Source organism: Camelus dromedarius, chromosome 3 (assembly GCF_036321535.1).
Source record: "Camelus dromedarius isolate mCamDro1 chromosome 3, mCamDro1.pat, whole genome shotgun sequence".
In the NCBI taxonomy this organism is placed as follows: Eukaryota; Metazoa; Chordata; class Mammalia; order Artiodactyla; family Camelidae; genus Camelus; species Camelus dromedarius.
Window position 1 is genome coordinate 14,029,021 of NC_087438.1, and position 21,020 is coordinate 14,050,040.

The 21,020-nt window shown below is 34.0% G+C and overlaps 1 protein-coding gene across 6 annotated transcripts in view; it reads right to left on the bottom strand.

Annotated features, from left to right (window-relative positions):
• Nucleotides 1–21,020, bottom strand: part of CDH18 (cadherin 18) — an 885,120-nt gene that overhangs the window by 202,121 nt on the left and 661,979 nt on the right. For all 6 annotated transcript variants that reach the window (XM_064479693.1, XM_064479687.1, XM_010981984.3 and 3 more), the window contains one exon: nt 12,952–13,246. In XM_064479693.1, the coding sequence (XP_064335763.1) occupies nt 12,952–13,246 (295 nt within the window). The remainder of the gene's footprint in view (nt 1–12,951; nt 13,247–21,020) is intronic.

Genomic DNA, 21,020 nt, shown 5'->3' on the forward strand with positions numbered 1-21,020 from the left:
AAAGATGAAATCAAAGAGAAAATTTAAAAAACACCTTAAAACAAATGACAATGAGGACACAACCACACAAAATCTATGGGATGCAGCAAAAGCAGTCCTAAAAGGAAATTGCATAGTGATACAGGTCTTCCTCAAAACACAAGAAAAATCTTAAATAAACAACCTAACCTACCATCTAAAATAATTAGAATGATAAGAACAAACAAAACCTAAAGTCAGCAGAAGAATAAATATTAATAATCAGAGAGGAAATAAATAAGATAGAGATCAAAGAAAACAATAGAAAAAAATCAATAAAACTAAGGGCTGTTTTTTAAAAGAGTAAACAAAATCAATAAACCTATGGCCAGGCTCACTAAGATAAAATGAGAGAGAACCCAAAGAAACAAAATAAGAAATGAAAGAGGAGAAATTACACAGGATACCACAGAAATGTCCACAGAAATATGAAAAAAAACCACAAAGGAATACTATGAATAATTATATGAAAACAAATTGGGCAACCTAGAATAACTTAATACAGATCATTCTCAAACTTCTCCAAAAGACTGCAGAGAAGGGAACACTCCCAAACTCATTCTATGAAGCCACCATCACCCAGATAACTAAAACCAGACAAAGACATTAACAAAAAAAGAAATTTACAAGGCAATATTTTTGATAAATATAGATGCAAAAATTATCAACTAAATATTAGCAAACTGAATTCAACAACACATAAAAATGATCAAACACTACGATCAAGCTGGATTCATCTCAGTATCACAAGGATGGTTTAACACATGCAAATCAATCAATGTCATACCACATCAACAAGAGAAAGAACAAAAACCACCTGATCATCTCAATAGATGTAGAAAAGGCATTTCATAAAATTCAACATCGATTTATGATAAAAACTCTTACCAAAGTGGGTATAGAGGGAACATATCTCAACATAATAAAAGCTATGTATGACAAACCCACAGCCAACATAATACTCAATGGTGAAAAGTTGAAAGCTAAAATCTGGAACAAGACAGGATGGCCACTCTCACCACTTATAGTCACATAGTATTGGAAATCCTAGCCATAGCAATCAGACAAAAAAAGAAATAAAAGGGATCCAAATTGCAAGAGAGGAGGTAAAATTGTCACTATATGTAGATGACATGATACTGACTATAGAAAATCCTAAATATGCCACACAAAAACTACTAGAGCTGATAAATGAATTCAGCAAGGTAACAGGATAAAAGATTAGCATACAGAAATCTGTTGCATTTCTTTGCACTGACAATGAAATAACAGAAAACAAAAGTTAAAAAAAAAATCCCTTTTAAAATTGTATCAAAAAATACCTAGGAATAAACCTGACTAAGGAGGTGAAAGACTTAGCAGCAGAGAATACAAAACACTGATTAAAAGAATTAAAGATAATATAAAGAAATGTGAAGACAGCCCATGCTCTTGGATTGGAAGAGTTAATATTGTTAAAATGGCCATGCTACCCAAAGCAACCTACAGATTTAACACAATCCTTATCAAATTACCCGGTATATTTTTGACAAAGCTGGAACAAATAATCCTCAAATATATATGGAATCACAAAAGACCCAGAATTGCCAAAGCAATACTAAAGAAAAAAAAAAAGAAAAAATGAAGCTGGGGGCACAACTCTCCCAGACTTCGAACACTGTTACAGTTACAGTAATCAAAACAGCATGGTATTGACACAAAGATATATGGATCAATGGAACAGAATAGAAAGCACAGAAAAAAAAAAAAACCCACACCTACAGTCAATTAACCTTTGACCAAGGTGGCAAGAATGCACCTTTAATTCCCTTAATTAATGTTTTATATTCTCTGCTGGTAAGTCTTTCACCCCCTTGGTTTGCTCTGTATTCCCATTTCCTACACTGAGAGGTACATAAATGAAAACCAATTTTTTGGATATACTTTAAAAAACATAATGTGCAGATTTACTTTTTGTAAACTAGATCCAACCTGTGGTGAAATAATTTATCTGTTCTTGTGAAGTCCTTTCTATTTTGAATTGATCCGTTTTATTAGGGGATTCTGAGGCTAGTCTACTCTCATAAGAAGTAAATATAGAAACTAAGGAATCTGAAGTAGCTTAAAATGCAATCTGGTAGGTCACATCAATCGTTAAAAAAAGTGATAAAGTAAATTGACTTTGTGGTCCTTCTTGACTTTACAAAAACAAAGGTAATTATTCATAGGAAAACAAAAGGAATCATTACTTCATAAAGCAATACAAAGTTTTTTTACCAGATATCAGAACAACGATGTTCAAAAAATTAACAGACTATATTTCTACAAACTCTTTCCCGCGACATAAGTGTAGGTTGAAAAGTTTGACGTGCAATCATTCAATAAATACTTACAGAATATTGTTTCAACTGATGTATTTACAGTAATAGAATACAGCAAAAGTAAAGTAGAACTTCTAAACCTTCTCTTCAAAAAACCTGGAAGCTTCTGCTCTCACTCTCTTGAAATGCTGCCCTAATACTGAAAGTGACATATTTCTCCCATTTCATAGGTTAATTTTGTTGATCATTTACTTTGCTGTGCAGAAATTTTAAAGTTCAATGTAGCCCCACTTGTTTATTATTGCTTTTGATGTCAAATTTTAAAAAATCATTGCCGAGATTGATGTCAAGGAGTTTACCCCTTATGTTTTCTTCTAAGAATTTTATGGTTGCAAGTCTTAGGTTCAAGTATTTAATCCGTCTTGAGTTGATTTTTACATACAGAGCAAGTCAGGGGTCCAAATTCATTCTTTTGCATGGAGATGTCCAGTTTTCCCAACCCCATTTATTGAAGAGACTATACTTTCCCCATTATATATTCTCAGTTATTTTATCAATAACTAAATATCCATATACACGTGGGTACTTCCAGGCTCTTTATTCTGTTCCACTGATCCATATGTTCATTTTTATGCCATGTACTGTTTTGATCAGTACAGCTTTATAATACAGTTTGAAATCAGGAAATATGAATCCTCTACCATTACGTTTTCTTATGATTGCTTTGGGTATTTGGAGTCTTTTGAGGATCTATACAAATTTTAGGATTGTTTGTTCTGTGTCTGTGAAAAATGCCATTAGAATTTTAATAGGGATTGTATTTAATTTGCCAATTGCTTTAGGTAGTATGGATATTTTAACAATATTAATCTTTTCAATCCATGAACACAGAATATCTTTCCATTTATTTGGTCTTCTTCATTTTATTTCCTCAATATCTTACTGTTTTCAGCATACAGATTTTTCACCTACTTGGTTAAATTTATTCCTAAGTATTTTATTCTTTTTGATTTTATTGGAAATAGGATCATTTTCTTAATTTCTCTTTCTGATGGTTCATTGTAAAATGAATGATATCTTGAGCCAGCAAATTGTGGCTTGGTTTGTTATAATACAAAAGCTAACTGACACAGAAGAAAAAGTATGAGAAGAAAACTAAGAATAAAAAAAAACTTACGAATCTTAGAAACATCTGTCCAATTTATGATTTATCAGTTGTCCTATGTGATTCTTCATACACACTCTAACTTAACTTTGTAGCACTGTAGTGTCTGCCTCACTTTACTGACATTATCTCATTCTGAAGCTATGCCCCAGGGAAATAATTTTAAAATGGCTACTAGAATCCTGGAAGATAGCCAGGTGAAGCTCCCAAGGTGTTTGAGCAGAACTAAATCAGTTTCCCAACAAGAAGCACAATAAAATCAGCACAGCTGGTGTCTCTTCTGGTTGCTTTGCAACAAAGAACACAGCTGCAAATGGAAACAGGTCTGGGGTTTAGAGATTGGACGAGAACAAAGAAAACATGAAAAAAAATTAGGGATGTTGTAATACATCTCCCAAGGCAAGGAACCTTGCAGAATTTAAGAGTCATATGGTAAAATTCATCTTCTCCTTATATGCCAAATTAAGTTTTAGTACTCCATTGGAATTAAAGTTCATAAGTTATATATTCATAATTTTCATATAATACTTTGTTCTCTCTCCAATAAATCAAAAACCCATATTCCTATAATCCAAGTTTTAAAATGCTTTTAAATAATGTTAATTATAGGTATATTTTATTAACATACAGAAGAGAATAGGTCAAGATTTATATACTTCCTTATAAATATGTTTCTGTGAAAAACATAGAAGATGTAAAATTTATTTTCAAGCAAATTGGATTGCGATCTGGAATGGTTTTCTTTGAAGCAATTTCTATATCTAAAGCAATTTTTTGAAAATTTAAAGGTGTTGCAAGACATCCAAATTTAAATTGGTACTACAATCTCCTGATTCCACGTAAAAGCAAGACTAGAATTGCAGAAATTTGGGTAACTTACATACAAATAGAAGAGACAAAATTACTTTTTTTTTTTTTTTACTGTTTTTAAAAAGAGATCTACCAAAACACACAATTTAAAAAAATTTACTACCTTTTTTATGGTAAAATAATATATGTCATGGCAATCCTGCTAAATGTCTTAAAACACTTAAGAGTGCCCTTTCCGTCTGAGAATGGCAATGCTATTTACAAGTAAGATTATATTCATTCTATCTTTATTTCCAAAAAGCCCCATGGGCTCCTGAACACTGACTCCAAAAACTGGAATAATTTCATCACAGGGTTATTTTCCTCTTTGTGCAATGATAATAATATTAACCTTTCATATTCTTATGACTCAGTTTTGAAAAACTTAGACATTTAATTAAAAAAAATAGAAAACCAAATGTATAAATTACTTCTATAGAATAATTGACAGGAGGTGGTAAAGTCATTAAGGCTGAAATGGTAATAAACCACATATCACAGAAAATAAAAAATGTTAAATGTGTACGAGTCTCTTCATAGTCCTATCAGGTTACATTTGCCCTCTATAATATAATATCATTCTGTCCACATATATTCACTTTGTTAAATGCAGTCACATTTTTAGATAAGTTTAAAAAAGCAATATGACAGCTTACTAGACACCCATCATAATTCAAATGGTCCTTTTCTAAATCAATGCTATAAAAACAGACAGATTTTTTTTTTTAAATTAGAACTATGACTCTCAAGTAGCCATGCTGTTACTTTTCTTTCTGTGAGCACGAATAACCTAACTTTAGTCAATGGTTTTCCTCTCTGATTTTATAGCGTTATGTATTTAAATATGGCAACTAATATCTAAACATGAAAATTGCCTCCCTGTGCAGATTGAATTGGTTTTGGTCATAAAATATATGGCATGAGCATTTTAACACTATGTGATCCTCTTTGGTAGTGACTCTAAATTTAACAAATATAATTTCTTCCATTCATGTTTATAATTTGAATTTTTTTTCATTCTTTTATCTTGAATGTTATTTTTTTGGGGGGGGCAGTGATTCTCAAAAGCAATTTTGGCCTCCAGAGATCTTTTGACAATGTCTGAAGACATCACAACATGGCAGCACTGGGAGGGATACTATTGGAATCTAATGGGGAAAGAAGAGAGCAGGGATGCTGTTAAATATTCTATAATGCACAGGACAGTCCCCCCCACCCCCAAAACAAATAATTATTCAGTCCAAAATGTCAATAGTGGCATGGCTGAAAAACTCTTTTTTAGAGGGATATGATTCCCTCGATAATAGTTGAAATTACGTGGTGTATATAAATCAAAGAGATAAAGAAAAACCCTATATTATAACATGCACCAAAAACCACTGCAATTTTCTTTTTGTCTCTTTGTTAAAACATCCAGAATGCCACTGACTCTGTCTGCTGATTATTACTCACTGACAAGACACATACAACGACATTACACTTCTCTCGCCAGCAACACAACACACAGCAATTACTCGGAAGGCTCCATGACTATTTCTTAGCATCGTAGATACACAAGAAACAATAATCTGATAAAAACTTTCACAACCAGGAAGTCTCTGGTGTTGCCTTCTCTTGCCTTCTCTGTATTCTCATAGCACATTTTGCAAAACTCTATAGGGAATCCATCATTTGCATGGTAATCCTGTTTACTCGCCCTTAACCACACAAACACGTGCATACATATATACACGCTAAACTATATAACCCCACAGTGAAGAGAGAGGAGCATTTTTCTTCATATGTGCTCTATGTAATATGTATCTTTTTTCCCCTTGTCTAACTGACAACCCTTGATACGTTATATAAGATTCAGAGGACGTCTTCTCTAGTCTGCAAGCTGGGCTCCCTGTTCAACCCTATGGCTCCTCTATTTTTTTGCTTAACAAACGCCATATTGAAATTTTCTGTTTATATGTCTGCAGCCTGCTCAAGTTTAGGGACCTTGTTTTATTTACTGTTTTATTACTAGCCACTATTACAGTTCTCAGCACATTAAATGCCTTCACTCTCTCTCCTTCTTTCCAGAAAGAATTGGAGAGATAAAAGGGAAGAATTCTTTTTTTTTTTTAATGACTGGATAATTCAAAACTCAGTTAATGTGCATAGAGTAAAAATAATAATCTTCTCTGGCACCATATGCTGAGAAAATTTTGCTGTCAGTCATCACACCATGGCACTAGCATTAGCTGTTACCAGTATTAGAAACTGATACAGATTTAAGTTAGTGTAAATGTGACTAATTCCTTTATTATCACAAATCTACATTTTACTTTTTATCATTTCATAAACAACATGAATATATTATGTTAATGAAGAAGAACGTACTTCTCTCATACCAAATAAAGCTGCAGCTCTTTTCTTCTAGAAGTGATTTCCACCCATGTGCTTATGGACCCTTCAGATATTTCCTACATATGTAAATGCATATTCTACAACACATATTTATTTTTAAAAATAAATTGGATGTTATTCCACATGGATTTCTGAAAATGCTTTTCTAACTAAAAGAATCTGGATCTTTAAATGTCAGCATATACAGTTTGCATTCACCCATTTTAAGCTGCCAAGGGTATGAGTATGTGTTTGAAGAATCATTTATTTGAACACTTCCTTATCAGTGTAGTTTGAGTGTGTTTTCTACTTTTCACTATTGTGAACAAAACTGCAAGCAAGGGCACCCTTTTACATATATCTTTGCACATCCATGTCAGTATACCTATAGTTTTCTACAATAAATATATTATTATAAAAATTTGGATAGATATTGTCAAATTACCCTTCAAAAAACTGTGGGAATTAACCTTTCTGCTAACAGTTCTGCACATTAACAATTTTGAGAATTATCAAATTTGCATACTTGGTAGCCAAACACTGCTATTTCCTTCTCCTCTGTGGTTTCTTAAATTACTAGTAAAATTTGAGACTTTTTTAATATAGTGAACATGTTTTTCCCATGAATCTCTTGTTAATTTCCCCATGTGTATTTGATTGTAGTGTAATTTTTCTTATTGCAAAAAGCTCCTTATGTAATGAAAATCAGTACTTCGCTCTGTGTTTAAGTTTACCTTTCCATCTTATTAGGGCTAGCATAATTATTTGACATGTATATTTTCAAATGTTTCTTCATTTAAATTCATGTCATTTCTTATTGATTATTAGATTCATATCATACATCAAAATTCCTTCACCACATTGTTCTTTTTTTTAAGTGGATGAATTTTTATAGCATACTGAGAGTTTTGGCTTTTATAGTTTAAGCATGAATTTATTTACCATTTAGTTTGAACTAAAGTGTTGAGAAAAACACTAGTTGACATTGGTCAACATTATGATCACACCTTGTCCTTCATCTGAACTCCACTCCTCAGCTTAGTTACTTTCCACTCCAGAAAGTGACCCTGGACGATTCTATCTGTCTTATTGCCAACACCATCTGGGTCACAATGTCCTTCAGCTACCTGGAACCTATTGCCTTTTTCTACACTATCTATGATGTATGTATTTTGGGGTTGTTAGAGCGACTTTTCTTAAAAAGCATGTCCCTATTGGACCCCCTAGGGATTAGATTCTAGTATATAAAAATGGCTATTCCTCTGCTTCCATGCAATTTTGGGTGAATTTTCCTTTTTATGGTATTGAGCCATCTCAAATGTCTTACTATCTTAATATCTCTGGAACAAGAACGTTATAATACTATCAAATCCATTCTAAAGAACCAAGAAGGGGAACCTCACCTCTGGCTCAGTAAACTATATGGATTCTGGATCATCTATTTTCTCTGCTATAATTATTCCACAAAGAGCTTGATACAGATTTTATGTTTTTAACTCTATTTTAAAAAAATGAGAACTCAAAAGCTGAAGCTCTATCTAGCTTATACATCTTGTCCAGTTGCATTTATTACTAACCATGTGATTGATCTTGGGCAAGTTACTTAACTCTGTATAACAGTTTTATCCTCTGTAAAACAAAAATAATAGTAATACCAACATCATGATGACACAGCATGGAATTGTTGCAAATGGTATGCAATGCCTGATACATAGTAAGTGCTCAACAAATATCCCCTGGAGTTGTTTCAGGACTGCTGTGGCATCCTGTGGTGTCAGACTTTGGCAAATAAATCAGTTACTTTGTGGTCATCAGTGTTTGATTTTCGGCCAGACTCGAAGTGTACATTCAAAATATCCAATCTCTTTTTATCCACTGATCCAAACTTCTACGGGTCCAATTATTTCTACAGTTGATAGGAAGTAAGATTTAGAGATCTGAAATCAAATGTTAGCTTCACCACTGGCAGTAAGAGAAAATGCTGCCAGAGCAAAGGCATCCAGCATCACAGTGACACAGTGGAAACGGAAAGGAGGGATGATTTTATGCGTCATTGCCAAATCCAGCCACTTCATGGAAAATGACATCCCTGTTTCTTATCCAATGCTAAAACCTTTCTCGTTACTCCTTTGGGTTCAGTGTTGGACTCAGTTCTTTGGTTATTGGGTTAATATTAAAACCTAGAATTTGTCCAAGTACCAATTCAGATTCAACGCAGCTTCCTGTGTCTGAAATCCAACTCCATAGCTTAAAAAGACAAGATTTACTTTCTAAAGAAAGCTCTTGGGATCTGCAGGCCAGGGCTGGAGCATCGGTTCTGTGATGCATCATTCTTCCGGGCCCTTTCATCTTTCTGCTCCATCTCACTCAGCAAGAGGCTTTCATCTTTCTGGTTCTAAGTGGCTGCTGCATTTCTATACCACGTCTGCATTTAGGCAGCAAGAAAGGAACGTGGCAGTGGGTGAAATATGTGTGCCAGGTGTGTCTTTCCACAGGAAACCTGTATCTTTCCTAGAACTTTCCACCTTATTGGTTTCCACTTAACGTCCTACCATCTAGAATTATATCACATGACCATTCTTAGATGAAAAGGAAGAGTAAGAGGTAAATATTTAATTCTGCAGTGTCACTCTGAACAAAACTAAGTTCTCTTAGTAATAAGGAAGGATAGACGGAATATTGGACATTCAGGCTTTTCCCTAAAGGGAAGATGCTCGATTCTATTGTTCGTAACAAATGCCATGCTTTTGTGTCTGTGTGTGTAGTCATCAGGGCAGTCAGAGCACGGACTCTCCTAGAAGAGCAGGTGCCTCATCCAGCAGGAGTATTAGAAGGTAACACTATCCTCTCATTGTTCCCACTGCCTCCAGGATCATTTCCTAAAATCCCTTACAATAGAGGTTGGCAAACTTTTTCTGTAAAATGCAACATAGTAAATATTTTAGGCGTGTGAGCCATAAAGACTTAGTTGCCACCACTCAGCTCTGCCGCTGTAGTGCCCAAACTACCAAACGCAGTATTTAAATCAATGGCTATGGCTTTGTTCCGGTAAAATTTTGTTTACAACAACAGACAGCAGGCTGGATTTGTCTCTACTGCCATGGTTTTTGTTGGTCCTTCTGCTACAAGTTTTTTATTTTTAAACTTAATGGTAGTGCAAGTATCACTCATTCTTAAGCAGACCACACTCCACAAACATTTGTATCACCTCCCATACATTCATATTACAGTGTGTATTAGGTACTATTACGGTAATTTTTATGCATTTGATTTTCCAAAGTGAAGTCATACACATCCAATATAGTTTCCAATGTTCAGCCTAAAGCTTGCTGTGGTCCTTCAACAGAATTGTACCTAGAAGAACCATGGTAGAAGAGACTGAAAACTTATTGTTTGCCCACTTTTTCCTCTTTTCTCAAATATTAAAGTCTCTCTCTGAACCATACTCATCTCCATAAAATAACTTAATACAGTTGACCCTTGAACATGTGCGGTTTAAGGGGCACCAAACTTTCACAGTCAAAAAGCTACACATAACTCACAGTCAACCCTTCATATAAGGAGGCTCCTGTAAGTGGACCCCTGTAATTCACACCCCTGCTGTTCAAGGGTCAACTGTACTAATTATTCTCCATTCCTATACTCCTCTCTAAGCCCTAGATAAAGACTGCAATGTTTTGGCTTGTTCCTAAGTTCTCCAGCCTTAGTTACAGTGATTCCTTTAGGATTCAAGATTCCTAAATGTGCAGCACCCTTTAATATCCTCAAATACACCCTCTTAACTTTAACAGTGTTCACACACATGTATGTAATTCAGGATACATTTCTGAGAACCTTTTTCTTCTCCTTGTCATTTCCCTTGGCTTTTCAATCTCTGTTCTGATTCATTTCAATTATTTTCAATTTCAGATATTATTAAATATTTTTCTAGATAAGGTGGGAGGATGATATACTTTCTGGATACCTCTTGCATGCTGGCCAAAGAATCATGTTTGACTGAACGAAGGATTCAGGGTTTTAGTCATTTCTCTGTAGGCTGACAATGATACTCAATTTTTTTACCACATTCCAGTATTTCAGGTGATAAATATGATGTGAAAATATATTTTTTTTAAGTTGGTAATGTTAAAAAATTCTGAAAGTTTATAAAAATTTTCCCTTTATCCTTAGCCTTTAGGAACTTTGCCAGGATTCAGTTAAGTTGGATTGGATTCTTATTCTATTAACCCTTCCTGGAACTCAGAAAGTCTATCAATCTTGCAAATTCTGTGTATTCTTCACCCTCAGGGAAAAACGTTACTGCTCTTCTCCTTCATCTGCTCACTTCTGCTCTCTGGGGACATTCGTTATTCACACGATAGGTTGAACAAACATATCGTCTAAGTCACATACTGTTCTCACAATTTCCATATACTTGTATTTTGATTTTTAGCTTCTTCTTTTGTTCTGGTATGTTCTCAAGTTCCAGGACAATAACTTGGGTCTGATCAGTGACCATTTATGCCTCAATCCAATATCACTTTTTGTTGTTCACTTCTTTGTAGAAAACATGACTTTGAGTTACGGAAGTCTCTTTACAGCGTCCTCAAGCACCAGTGCTCTGACTGCCGAACTGTCGACATGCTGTCTTTCTTGGTGATGACTGCTGTGCGTGTTTTCCTCTCTCTGGCGCTTTGCTCCCTATGGTTCTGTTGCTTCCTTTGTGCTCCCTGGGGGTACTATGTAGCCCCTGGAACTACTTTACCGGTGGCATTCCCACAAGTGATGGAGTCATGCAGCTTTTTGCTTTTATAAGAGAAAAGGATTGGCAGATGGGCTGTCAGTCCCTTGACAAGGTGCCAGGAGGATGTCTGTTCTAGAGTTTTCATATAAGCTCTTACCTGCCAGAGATAATGGTGTCAAGCCCTTCAGTCCCCTCTCAGCTTTCCTAAGAGACCAGTGAGCCTGAGTGCCTTCTGGGCCTTTCCACCGGCTCTCTGAGGCTGGTCCCTGTGTCCTACGCTGGTCCCTGGAGAGCCATTTTGGCAACTGCGTACTCCCCTGAGAGTCTGGTTAGGAAGGAGAACTTAGTCTGTCCTTTCTAACCTGCTTCCATAACAGCTTCAGGAGCTATCTGGCTATCTCAAGAAAACTAAAATGGACTGGATTTGAGAAGATGAGTGACTGCAATCTTCCATTAAAAGCTTTATATATATGAGACAAAAGGTGCTAGCAAAACGTACTATGGTGATCATTTCACAATACCTGTAAGTTAAGCCATCACGCTTTGCACCTTAAACTTATACAGTGCTTACGTCAATTATATCTCATTAAAACTGGAAAATAATTTTCCAAATTAAAAAAAAAACAAACTTAGGTATATATCCAATTACACAGAGAGATTTGATTAATGACTAAGATAATCTTAATTTAAAATAAAACTCTTACATGTACAGTAAAATTAAATATATGAAAGCTCTACTCAAAATAGATGTTCTAAATCCAAGCTAAGAGTCTTACAGAGATAGTAAAATGTTATTATCATAGCTGAACTTGATTTTATTTATATTCAGGGAACTCATCATCTGAGATAAAAATGAAATAGCTAGACCACGGAGATCTGTGAGTGGTGGGAAAGCCCAGGACCATCAGAGGGATCTTGATTTATCAAATGCAAGGTAGGTTCTGCACCCAGGAGAACCTGCAGTCAATTTCTTCCTGGCAATTTTGGAAAGAATTTGGGAAAGTTACTTACATACTTTAAAGTGGTATTCAAAATACTCCACAGGGTTGTTACCCATTTTAAGACAAATCAGGTAGGTATCTGCAAAGTTGACTGATTAATGTAGTTGTTACTTGTGCCATGAATCATATTATAAATTGGTCATAACCAGCAAGCTTAAACCTGCTTAAAAGACGTAGCAAAAGATTTCCAACATTGTATTACCTGTGTCCATGCAAATTGTCACTGAATGTGTTAGTAAGGTTAAAGGGTTGTGCCAATTAAGCAAGAACTGCAAGTGTTTTCTCATTTATGATGATTTTCCTTGAGATCAAGGTGTTACTTCCACTCCTGAGTTCAGAAACTCATTTTAATAAATATTAGATTTTTTAACACTTTAGACCATAGCAAAGTATGGAAATATATTGGAACTTCTTCGAATTTCTTTACCCTCCTTCCAAAATTAAAACCCGGTCTTCAAAAGATGAATTTTGGATCATCAGAAATATGTTAATTACCAAAGTATAAGCAACAACTGTTCTTACCCATGTCTGACATTTCAGGCACGGTCACGATGTACGGTCCATCTGTGAACTTTGGAGCGTTGTCATTAATGTCTTGCACTTTGATGATGAACTCAGATTCAGGTTCAAGGGGCTTATTTGTTCGTCTGTCAATGGCCTGGGCATGAAGCACATAGTGGGTCTTCTGCTCTCTGTCTAGGCTTTTTGTTGAGTGGATGTCGCCTGTGGTGTCATCAATGATAAATATAGTCCCGGCACCTTCTCCAGTGAGGATGTATTTGACGGACCCGTCGCCTTTGTCAGAATTGGAGTGCAGCTGCAAACACAAATGGAATGATTTAACGTGAAATTCTTTTTCAGCCTCACTCAGTGTTCTCCGAAAATTGCCATCTATAATTTAAGACTTAGTTTGATTATAACTTTTCTTCCTTCCACAGTGTCCTGTGTGTTATTACAACCATGTGTTTGCAGTTTTTCTCTACTTGGCATTAACATGGATACATTTATTTTGATCTAAGAGATCCAATTATTGATTTAGGAAAAATTAATAAGCATTACTTATTAAAAAAAAATAATCTTGACTGACATTCTACTAAATCAACATTTCACATCACATTAACAAGAGAAAGGACAAAAAACACATGATCATCTCAATAGATGCAGAAAAAGCATTTGATAAAATTCAACACCCATTTATGATAAAAACTCTCACCAAAGTGGGTATAGAGGGAACATATCTCAATATAATAAAAGCTATATATGACAAACCTACAGCAAGCATAGTACTCAATGGTGAAAAACTCAAAAGCTTCCCACTAAAATCTGGGACAAGACAAGGGTGCCCACTATCACCACTCCTATTCAACATAGTCTTCGAATTTCTAGCCACAGCAATCAGGCAAGAGAGAGAAATAACAAGGATCCAAATTGGAAAAGAAGAGGTAAAAGTGTCACTATATGCTGATGACATGTTACTATATACAGAAAACCCTAAAAGGTCCATACAAAAACTACTAGAGCTGATCAAAGAATTCAGCAAGGTAGCAGGTTACAAGATTAAAGTTCAAAAATCAGTTGCATTTCTTTACACTAACGATGAAGCAACAGAAAAAGAAAGTAAAGAAACAATCCCCTTTAAAATAGCACCCAAAGTAGTAAAATACCTAGGAATAAATCTAACCAAGGAGGTGAAAGAATTATACACAGAAAACTATAAACCACTGATGAAGGAAATTAAAGAATTCTTTAAAAAATGGATAGATATCCCATGCTCTTCGATTGGAAGAATCAATATTGTTAAAATGGTCACACTGCCCAAGGCAATCTATAGATTTAATGCAATCCCTATCAAATTACCCAGGACATATTTCACAGAAATAGAACAAATCATAATAAAATTTATATGGAACCAACAAAAACCTAGAATTGCCAAAGCATTACTGAAGAGAAAGAAAGAGGCTGGAGGAATAACTCTCCCAGACTTCAGACAATACTATAGAGCTACAGTCATCAAGACAGCATGGTATTGGTACCAAAACAGACATATAGACCAATGACAGAATAGAGAGTCCAGAAATGAACCCACAAACTTTTGGTCAACTAATCTTCGACAAAGGAGGCAAGAATATACAATGGAATAAAGACAGTCTCTTCAGCAAATGGTGTTGGGAAAACTGGACAGCAGCATGTAAAGCAACGAAGCTAGAACACTCCCTTATACCATACACAAAAATCAACTCAAAATGGATCAAAGAGTTAAACATAAGACAAGATACAATTAACCTCCTAGAGGAAAATATAGGCAAAACATTATCTGACATACAACTCAAAAATCTTCTCCTAGAACAGTCTACTCAAGCAATAGAAATAAAAGCAAGAATAAACAAATGGGACCTAATGAAACTTACAAGCTTCTGCACAGCAAAGGAAACCATAAGTAAAACAAAAAGACAACCTACAGAATGGGAGAAAATTTTTGCAAATGAAACTGACAAAGGCTTGATTTCCAGAATATATAAGCAGCTCATATGACTTAATAAGAAACAACCAAACAACCCAATCCAAAAATGGGCAAAAGACCTAAACAAGCAATTCTCCAAGGAAGACATACAAATGATCAATAGGCACATGAAAAAATGCTCAATATCACTAATTATCAGAGAAATGCAAATCAAAACTACAATGAGGTATTACCTCACACCAGTCAGAATGGCCATCATTCAAAAATCCACAAATGACAAATGCTGGAGAGGCTGTGGAGAAAGGGGAACCCTCCTACACTGCTGGTGGGAATGCAGTTTGGTGCAGCCACTGTGGAAAACAGTGTGGAGATTCCTCAAAAGACTAGGAATAGACTTACCATATGATCCAGGAATCCCACTCCTGGGCATATACCCAGAAGGAACCCTACTTCAGGATTACATCTGCACCCCAATGTTCATAGCAGTACTATTTACAATAGCCAAGACATGGAGACAGCCTAAATGTCCATCAACAGATGACTGGATAAAGAAGAGGTGGTATATTTATACAATGGAATACTACTCAGCCATAAAAACCGACAACATAACGCCATTTGCAGCAAAATGGATGCTCCTGGAGAATGTCATTCTAAGTGAAGTAAGCCAGAAAGAGAAAGAAAAATACCATATGAGATCCCACACCATATGTGGAATCTAAAAAAAACAAAAAACAAACAAACAAAAAAACCATAAATACAACACAGAAACAGACTCATAGACAGAATACAAACTTGTGGTTGCCAGGGGGGCAGAGGGTGGGAAGGGACAGATGGGATTTCAAAATTGTAGAATAGATAAACAAGATTATACTGCATAGCACAGGGAAATATACACAAGATCATATGGTAGCTCACAGAGAAAAAAATGTGACAATGAATATATATATATATATGTTCATGTATAACTGAAAAATTGTGCTTTATACTGGAACTTGACACAACATTGTAAAATGATTATAAATCAATAAAAAATGTTAAAAAAATTTCACTACTTACATGAAATAGAATTGAAAAAAAAAAAAAAAAACTACCAGTAAATCACTGTTGTCTTCCATACACTTAGAAAAATTTTTTTTCAATTAGTTGTTTGTTGTTCTCTTTCAATACTGGAATTTAAAAAATACATTGTAGGACAAATTGAGATTCAAATCACTTATTAAAATTCCTACAAAAGAGGCACTTATTTGTCATAGAAGCACTAATTTTATAATTTGGAAAAATAAATATTTTCCAGGTTAATTGTTTAGATTTAGAATTTTAAAAAACTTGGGGTAGAATTTTTTTTTCTTGAAAAATTATGAAACTTTAACTCAAAATTGAAATAGTAGTAATAGATTTAATCAATAAGGAGGACTTAATTTTAATTAATTAAGACACACTAAAAAAAACCTCACTTATTAAACTAAAATGATCAAGTGTTTTTAGTATAGACATGAGAAAAGTAATATTCAGTAAGAAAGATTAATAACATTAAGATAATTATAAATCTATTTTTTGTCATTTAAACATTAGTAAATGTGTTTACATTGCTTTAGTTCATACTTAATATCCTGGTATAATTTATAACATCAAAATTCAGCTAAATATTTCCATGAAAAGATACCTGCACCCCAATGTTGGTAGCAGCACTATATACAATAGCCAAGACATGGAAGCAACCTAAATGCCCATCAACAGATGACTGCATAAAGAAGTTTTGGTATATTTATATAATGGAATACTATTCAGCCATAAAAAAGAATAAAATAATGCCATTTGCAGCAACATGGATGGACCTAGACATCATCATTCTAAGTGAAGTAAGCCAGAAAGAGACAGAAAAATACCATATGATATCACTCATATATGGAATCTAAAAAAAGAAAAAAAGAGGATAGTGATGAACTCATCTACAAAACAGAAACAGACTTGCAGACATAGTAAACAATCTTATGGTTACCAGGGGAAATGGGTGAGAAGAGATATATTTGGGAGTTTGAGATTTACAAATGTTAGCCACTACATATAAAAATAAATCTTAAAAACCCCAAAATTCTTCTGTATAGCACAAGGAACTATATTCAATATTCTGTAATAACCTTTAATGAAAAAGAATATGAAACACAAATATATGTATATATATGCAAGATGGGGACATTGTGCGGTACATCAGAAATCGACACATTGTAACTGACTGTACCTCAATTATAAAAAATAGAAAAAAAAAGACTACTGCTATACTTCTAGCCAAGAACAACCACAATATTTTCTTAAATCTTGAACACAAACTTGAAGAATTACTTCTTCCAAGAGATCTGAATCGTTGTCCTTCATATGAAACATTTTTGGTCACATAACTTCAACTACTCACCTTTTGTGCATTTGTGACCCTTGAAAACATTGAAAAAAATATAGCCTTGTTCACATAACATTCTAGTTTCTTGCTATAGTAAAGTGAAAATTTTCAAGGTTTATTTCAAGGTCTCTGAACTCTTAGAAGACATTTTATAAAAGACGAAATATAGAAAATAACAATATAAAGAAAAAATATTCTTATGGGAAAATGAAGCCATCTGAAACATAAACAATAGTATATCAGGGAAAGTTTTAGTTATTTCTTAAAAATACGTAAGACATGAGCAGGGACAAAATTCTGATGGGACTCAGCTAGATTCAACAAATTAAATCGTTTCAAAACTACTTTTCTGGAGCTTTTATAAAAAGGAGTAAAAATACATTATCAAAATATGAAAAACACAGCTTTCAATGGTTCACACTTCATTAGTAAATTACTAACAGAAGCAGCAGAATGAGTTGCATAGAGACAGTTGCATGCATGTATGAAAATGTTTCTTTATGTCTCTCGACATATCATTTTAGCACCTACAAGAAAAGATTTGTCATTTAAGAAGCAGATGCCTACAAAATAGAGAAGTCTGTTTCACATTCTCCAACTTTGCATCAGTCCGTGACCAAAGCCCAACAAAGCAAAGCAACAAATTCATTGAATAAATGTTTCTAAAACCTTCCCTAGAACACTCGTGTTATTAAATTAACAAAAGGTGAGATAGTTTTAATAGCTGTTGCTATACTATGTATGAATTATAATTCTATATATTATAAATATAATTAATTAAAAACACTTGGTGAGAAGGGTTCAGCTTTCTAACATCTAATTTTAGAAAGACATTACAATAGTGACAGTTGGCTTTTATCTTCAGGATATATTTGCATAATCTTTCATATTTTTAGTGAGGTTAATTTGAAATTATTTTGTTTTGCATTAAACATTCACATATACAAACAGTTAACTGAAATTTTTTAAATAGGCATAGTATATAGATCAGCAACAGAAGTATGTAAAAGAAATAGTGAAGTTGTCAATCTAAAGCATCTGTTAAAAATTATATGCTCTATGCTTTATATAGTTGATAAATAATTCAGATAAAAGAAAATGCCAGTAACTTTACAGCTTTAGATTTTAAAACTTGAATCTGGCTCCACATTTATAAAGTTTTTAGGATTAACATATCACTTAGCATACAAGTTTCAGAAGTAATATCTAATTAGAAAATAAATGTGCAATGCAATCAGTGAATTGTAATTAAGTGGTATTTATATTGTTGTACAGGGTAGTCAAGGTTACATCAAAATATTATAAAAAAGCATTTGGATTACAAAAATCACTGATAATATTTAGCTTGAGTTTTAATAACGTAGATGATCATTTTATTAATGGCATTTTTAATCTCTCGTCTGGCCTGGAGCAATCTTGAAATGGAAGTTTCCATGTAACACTAATGGAAACCCGTCACAGTAGCATTGAGTCAACTCATTAATACTTTATATGATTATGATGAGACCCATTTGTGGAGCAACAGAGTGATCCACTCTCAGGATTACCTCTGCTCTGTCGTACGTATTCTCAAAAATCCAGCTCTGTGTACAACATACACGGCAACAGAGGTGGAGCTTGCGAGAAAACACTGGCTATACTCTTGTTTTGCTTAATAGGTGGGTTTTAAGATTCCAGAAGAACACACCTTTTGGAAGGCAAAGAATGATGAATGAATGAATGAGTGAGTGAGTGAACAAATGAGTAAATGAATGAAATAAAGAGCAGGAATGGTTATATTAAAGGTCAAACTCTTAAGACATGGAGGGAAAGCTGAGACAGATAATCGGATTATACAGATAATCAGAAGAGAAACCTGTTATCTTTGAGTGTGGGCAGCAATGAGACATTGAATGAAAGGGACTGGGAGCCGAACATGGAAAGTGGAACATTCTGGATATAGACACAGTACTGACTTAGTAACCAGTAAAATATCACATTGTAAGTTTAGCTCGCTATTATATTATCTCTCAAGATTTTCATAGTTTTTTTTCTTGGGTCTGTGTGTGTTGGAAAGTGTTTTTTTTTTAATTGAAGTATAGTTAGTTTACAATGTTGTGTCGATTTCTGGTATGCAGCTTAATGCTTCAGTCATACGTGAACATATATATATCCATTTTCATATTCTCTTCACCATGTTACTACAAGATGTTGAATATGGTTCCCTGTGCTAGTTTTTTACATAAAAATATGTAAAATTATTTGGAAGGCAAAGTTGATTTTAGTCATCTGTAGTTCAGGAATAACTCAAAGACAACAAGAAAAGGGTCTTATTATAACACACAGTGGAGGGAATATACTTTTAAACTCATGAGATTTTGCAAAGTGAGTGATTTTTTTTTATGCTGAAGGAGAGATATTATACTGTCTGTCCTAAAGCAAGAATAAAAAAAAAAATCCTTGTGTATCTGATCACATAATAATGCAGGGTTAATTAATTGTTCTTTAGAGAATAGAAAAGGGGAGGAGAATGAAGAAAGAAAAAAAAAGGAAGCAGTCTCCCAAGTGAAGGGAAATGAACACTTTACCGGCATTACTTTAATAAACTGTCTTTCTTACTGTTAAGGAGCAACCTACGGCACTTAGAAAGCTAATGCGACTCACGTGAATTCCCCCCAGAAAACTATTCACCCTGGACCAAATTAGGATAGAGTCCTAAACATTCATAGATCTCACTCTAATGCAGACTTCCACACCGAGATAATAGTCTCTCCTTCAGGGAAGAATAACTTTAAAAGTTTAAGAAAATGGTGTTAGAGCAATTAATTTTGAAAATTGCTTTTAATTAGTACTTTAATATAGGCTGTTGACTTAAAATTGTAATATTTTATACTACACAGTTTATGCTTTTTTTGTGAGCAGGAAACTTGTATTTACAAAATTCCAGCAGAAACCAAAGCGACAGAAATATTACATTGTAATTTCACTATTATCATTTTCTCCAATATATAAAATACAAGTAATGCAAAGTGAGAAAAATGTGAGAATTGTAGGGAAGACGTCATTGAAACGTATGCATAGTTCATTCCAGAATGTGTTATATTTTAAACTATAATCAGATAACAAATTTAATTGAACAATAAGTAATTGATGTGAAGAAAAAACATACCAAATAATAATAGCCTATTGGTAATTAACACATTAGTCTCTTCGTGCACAAAAGGAATATATAACCATGAGTTTTAATTATGTGTCAAATAATGTATAAAAACTTATGTTAAAAACAGTATCAATTAAGTGCTTTGTTTAACCACAAAGCTAATGCTAATCAATTAAAAGTTTAAGAAATTAGAAGGAGGTAAGAAAATAACATTTGTGTTTGTTTAACTAGAAACATTCGAGGTCTTTGCCCACATGCAAAGGTCTCATGTTATAGTTTAGTTTCTAGTTTTTAACTGTTTAATTTGTGTTCTTAGAGAAAGAAACTAGTGAATGAAAAGGAGAAGAGGAGCAGGAGGCAACATCGTCTAATTATTATATCCTCTGAATCCTGGATGAGGGGTGTTAGTACACAGGATAAAAAACTGAAATATTTCTGAAGTTGTCATAATTCCACACCCATCAGCTCTATTTTAGAGAGCCCTAGTCACGAGTGACAAATACTCGAGCACTGAAGGACACAAACAATAGTTGAGAATTTCACTACTAATTGTTGGGAAGACTCAAAAAGTGACCAATCGATTAGAACTGGAGCGA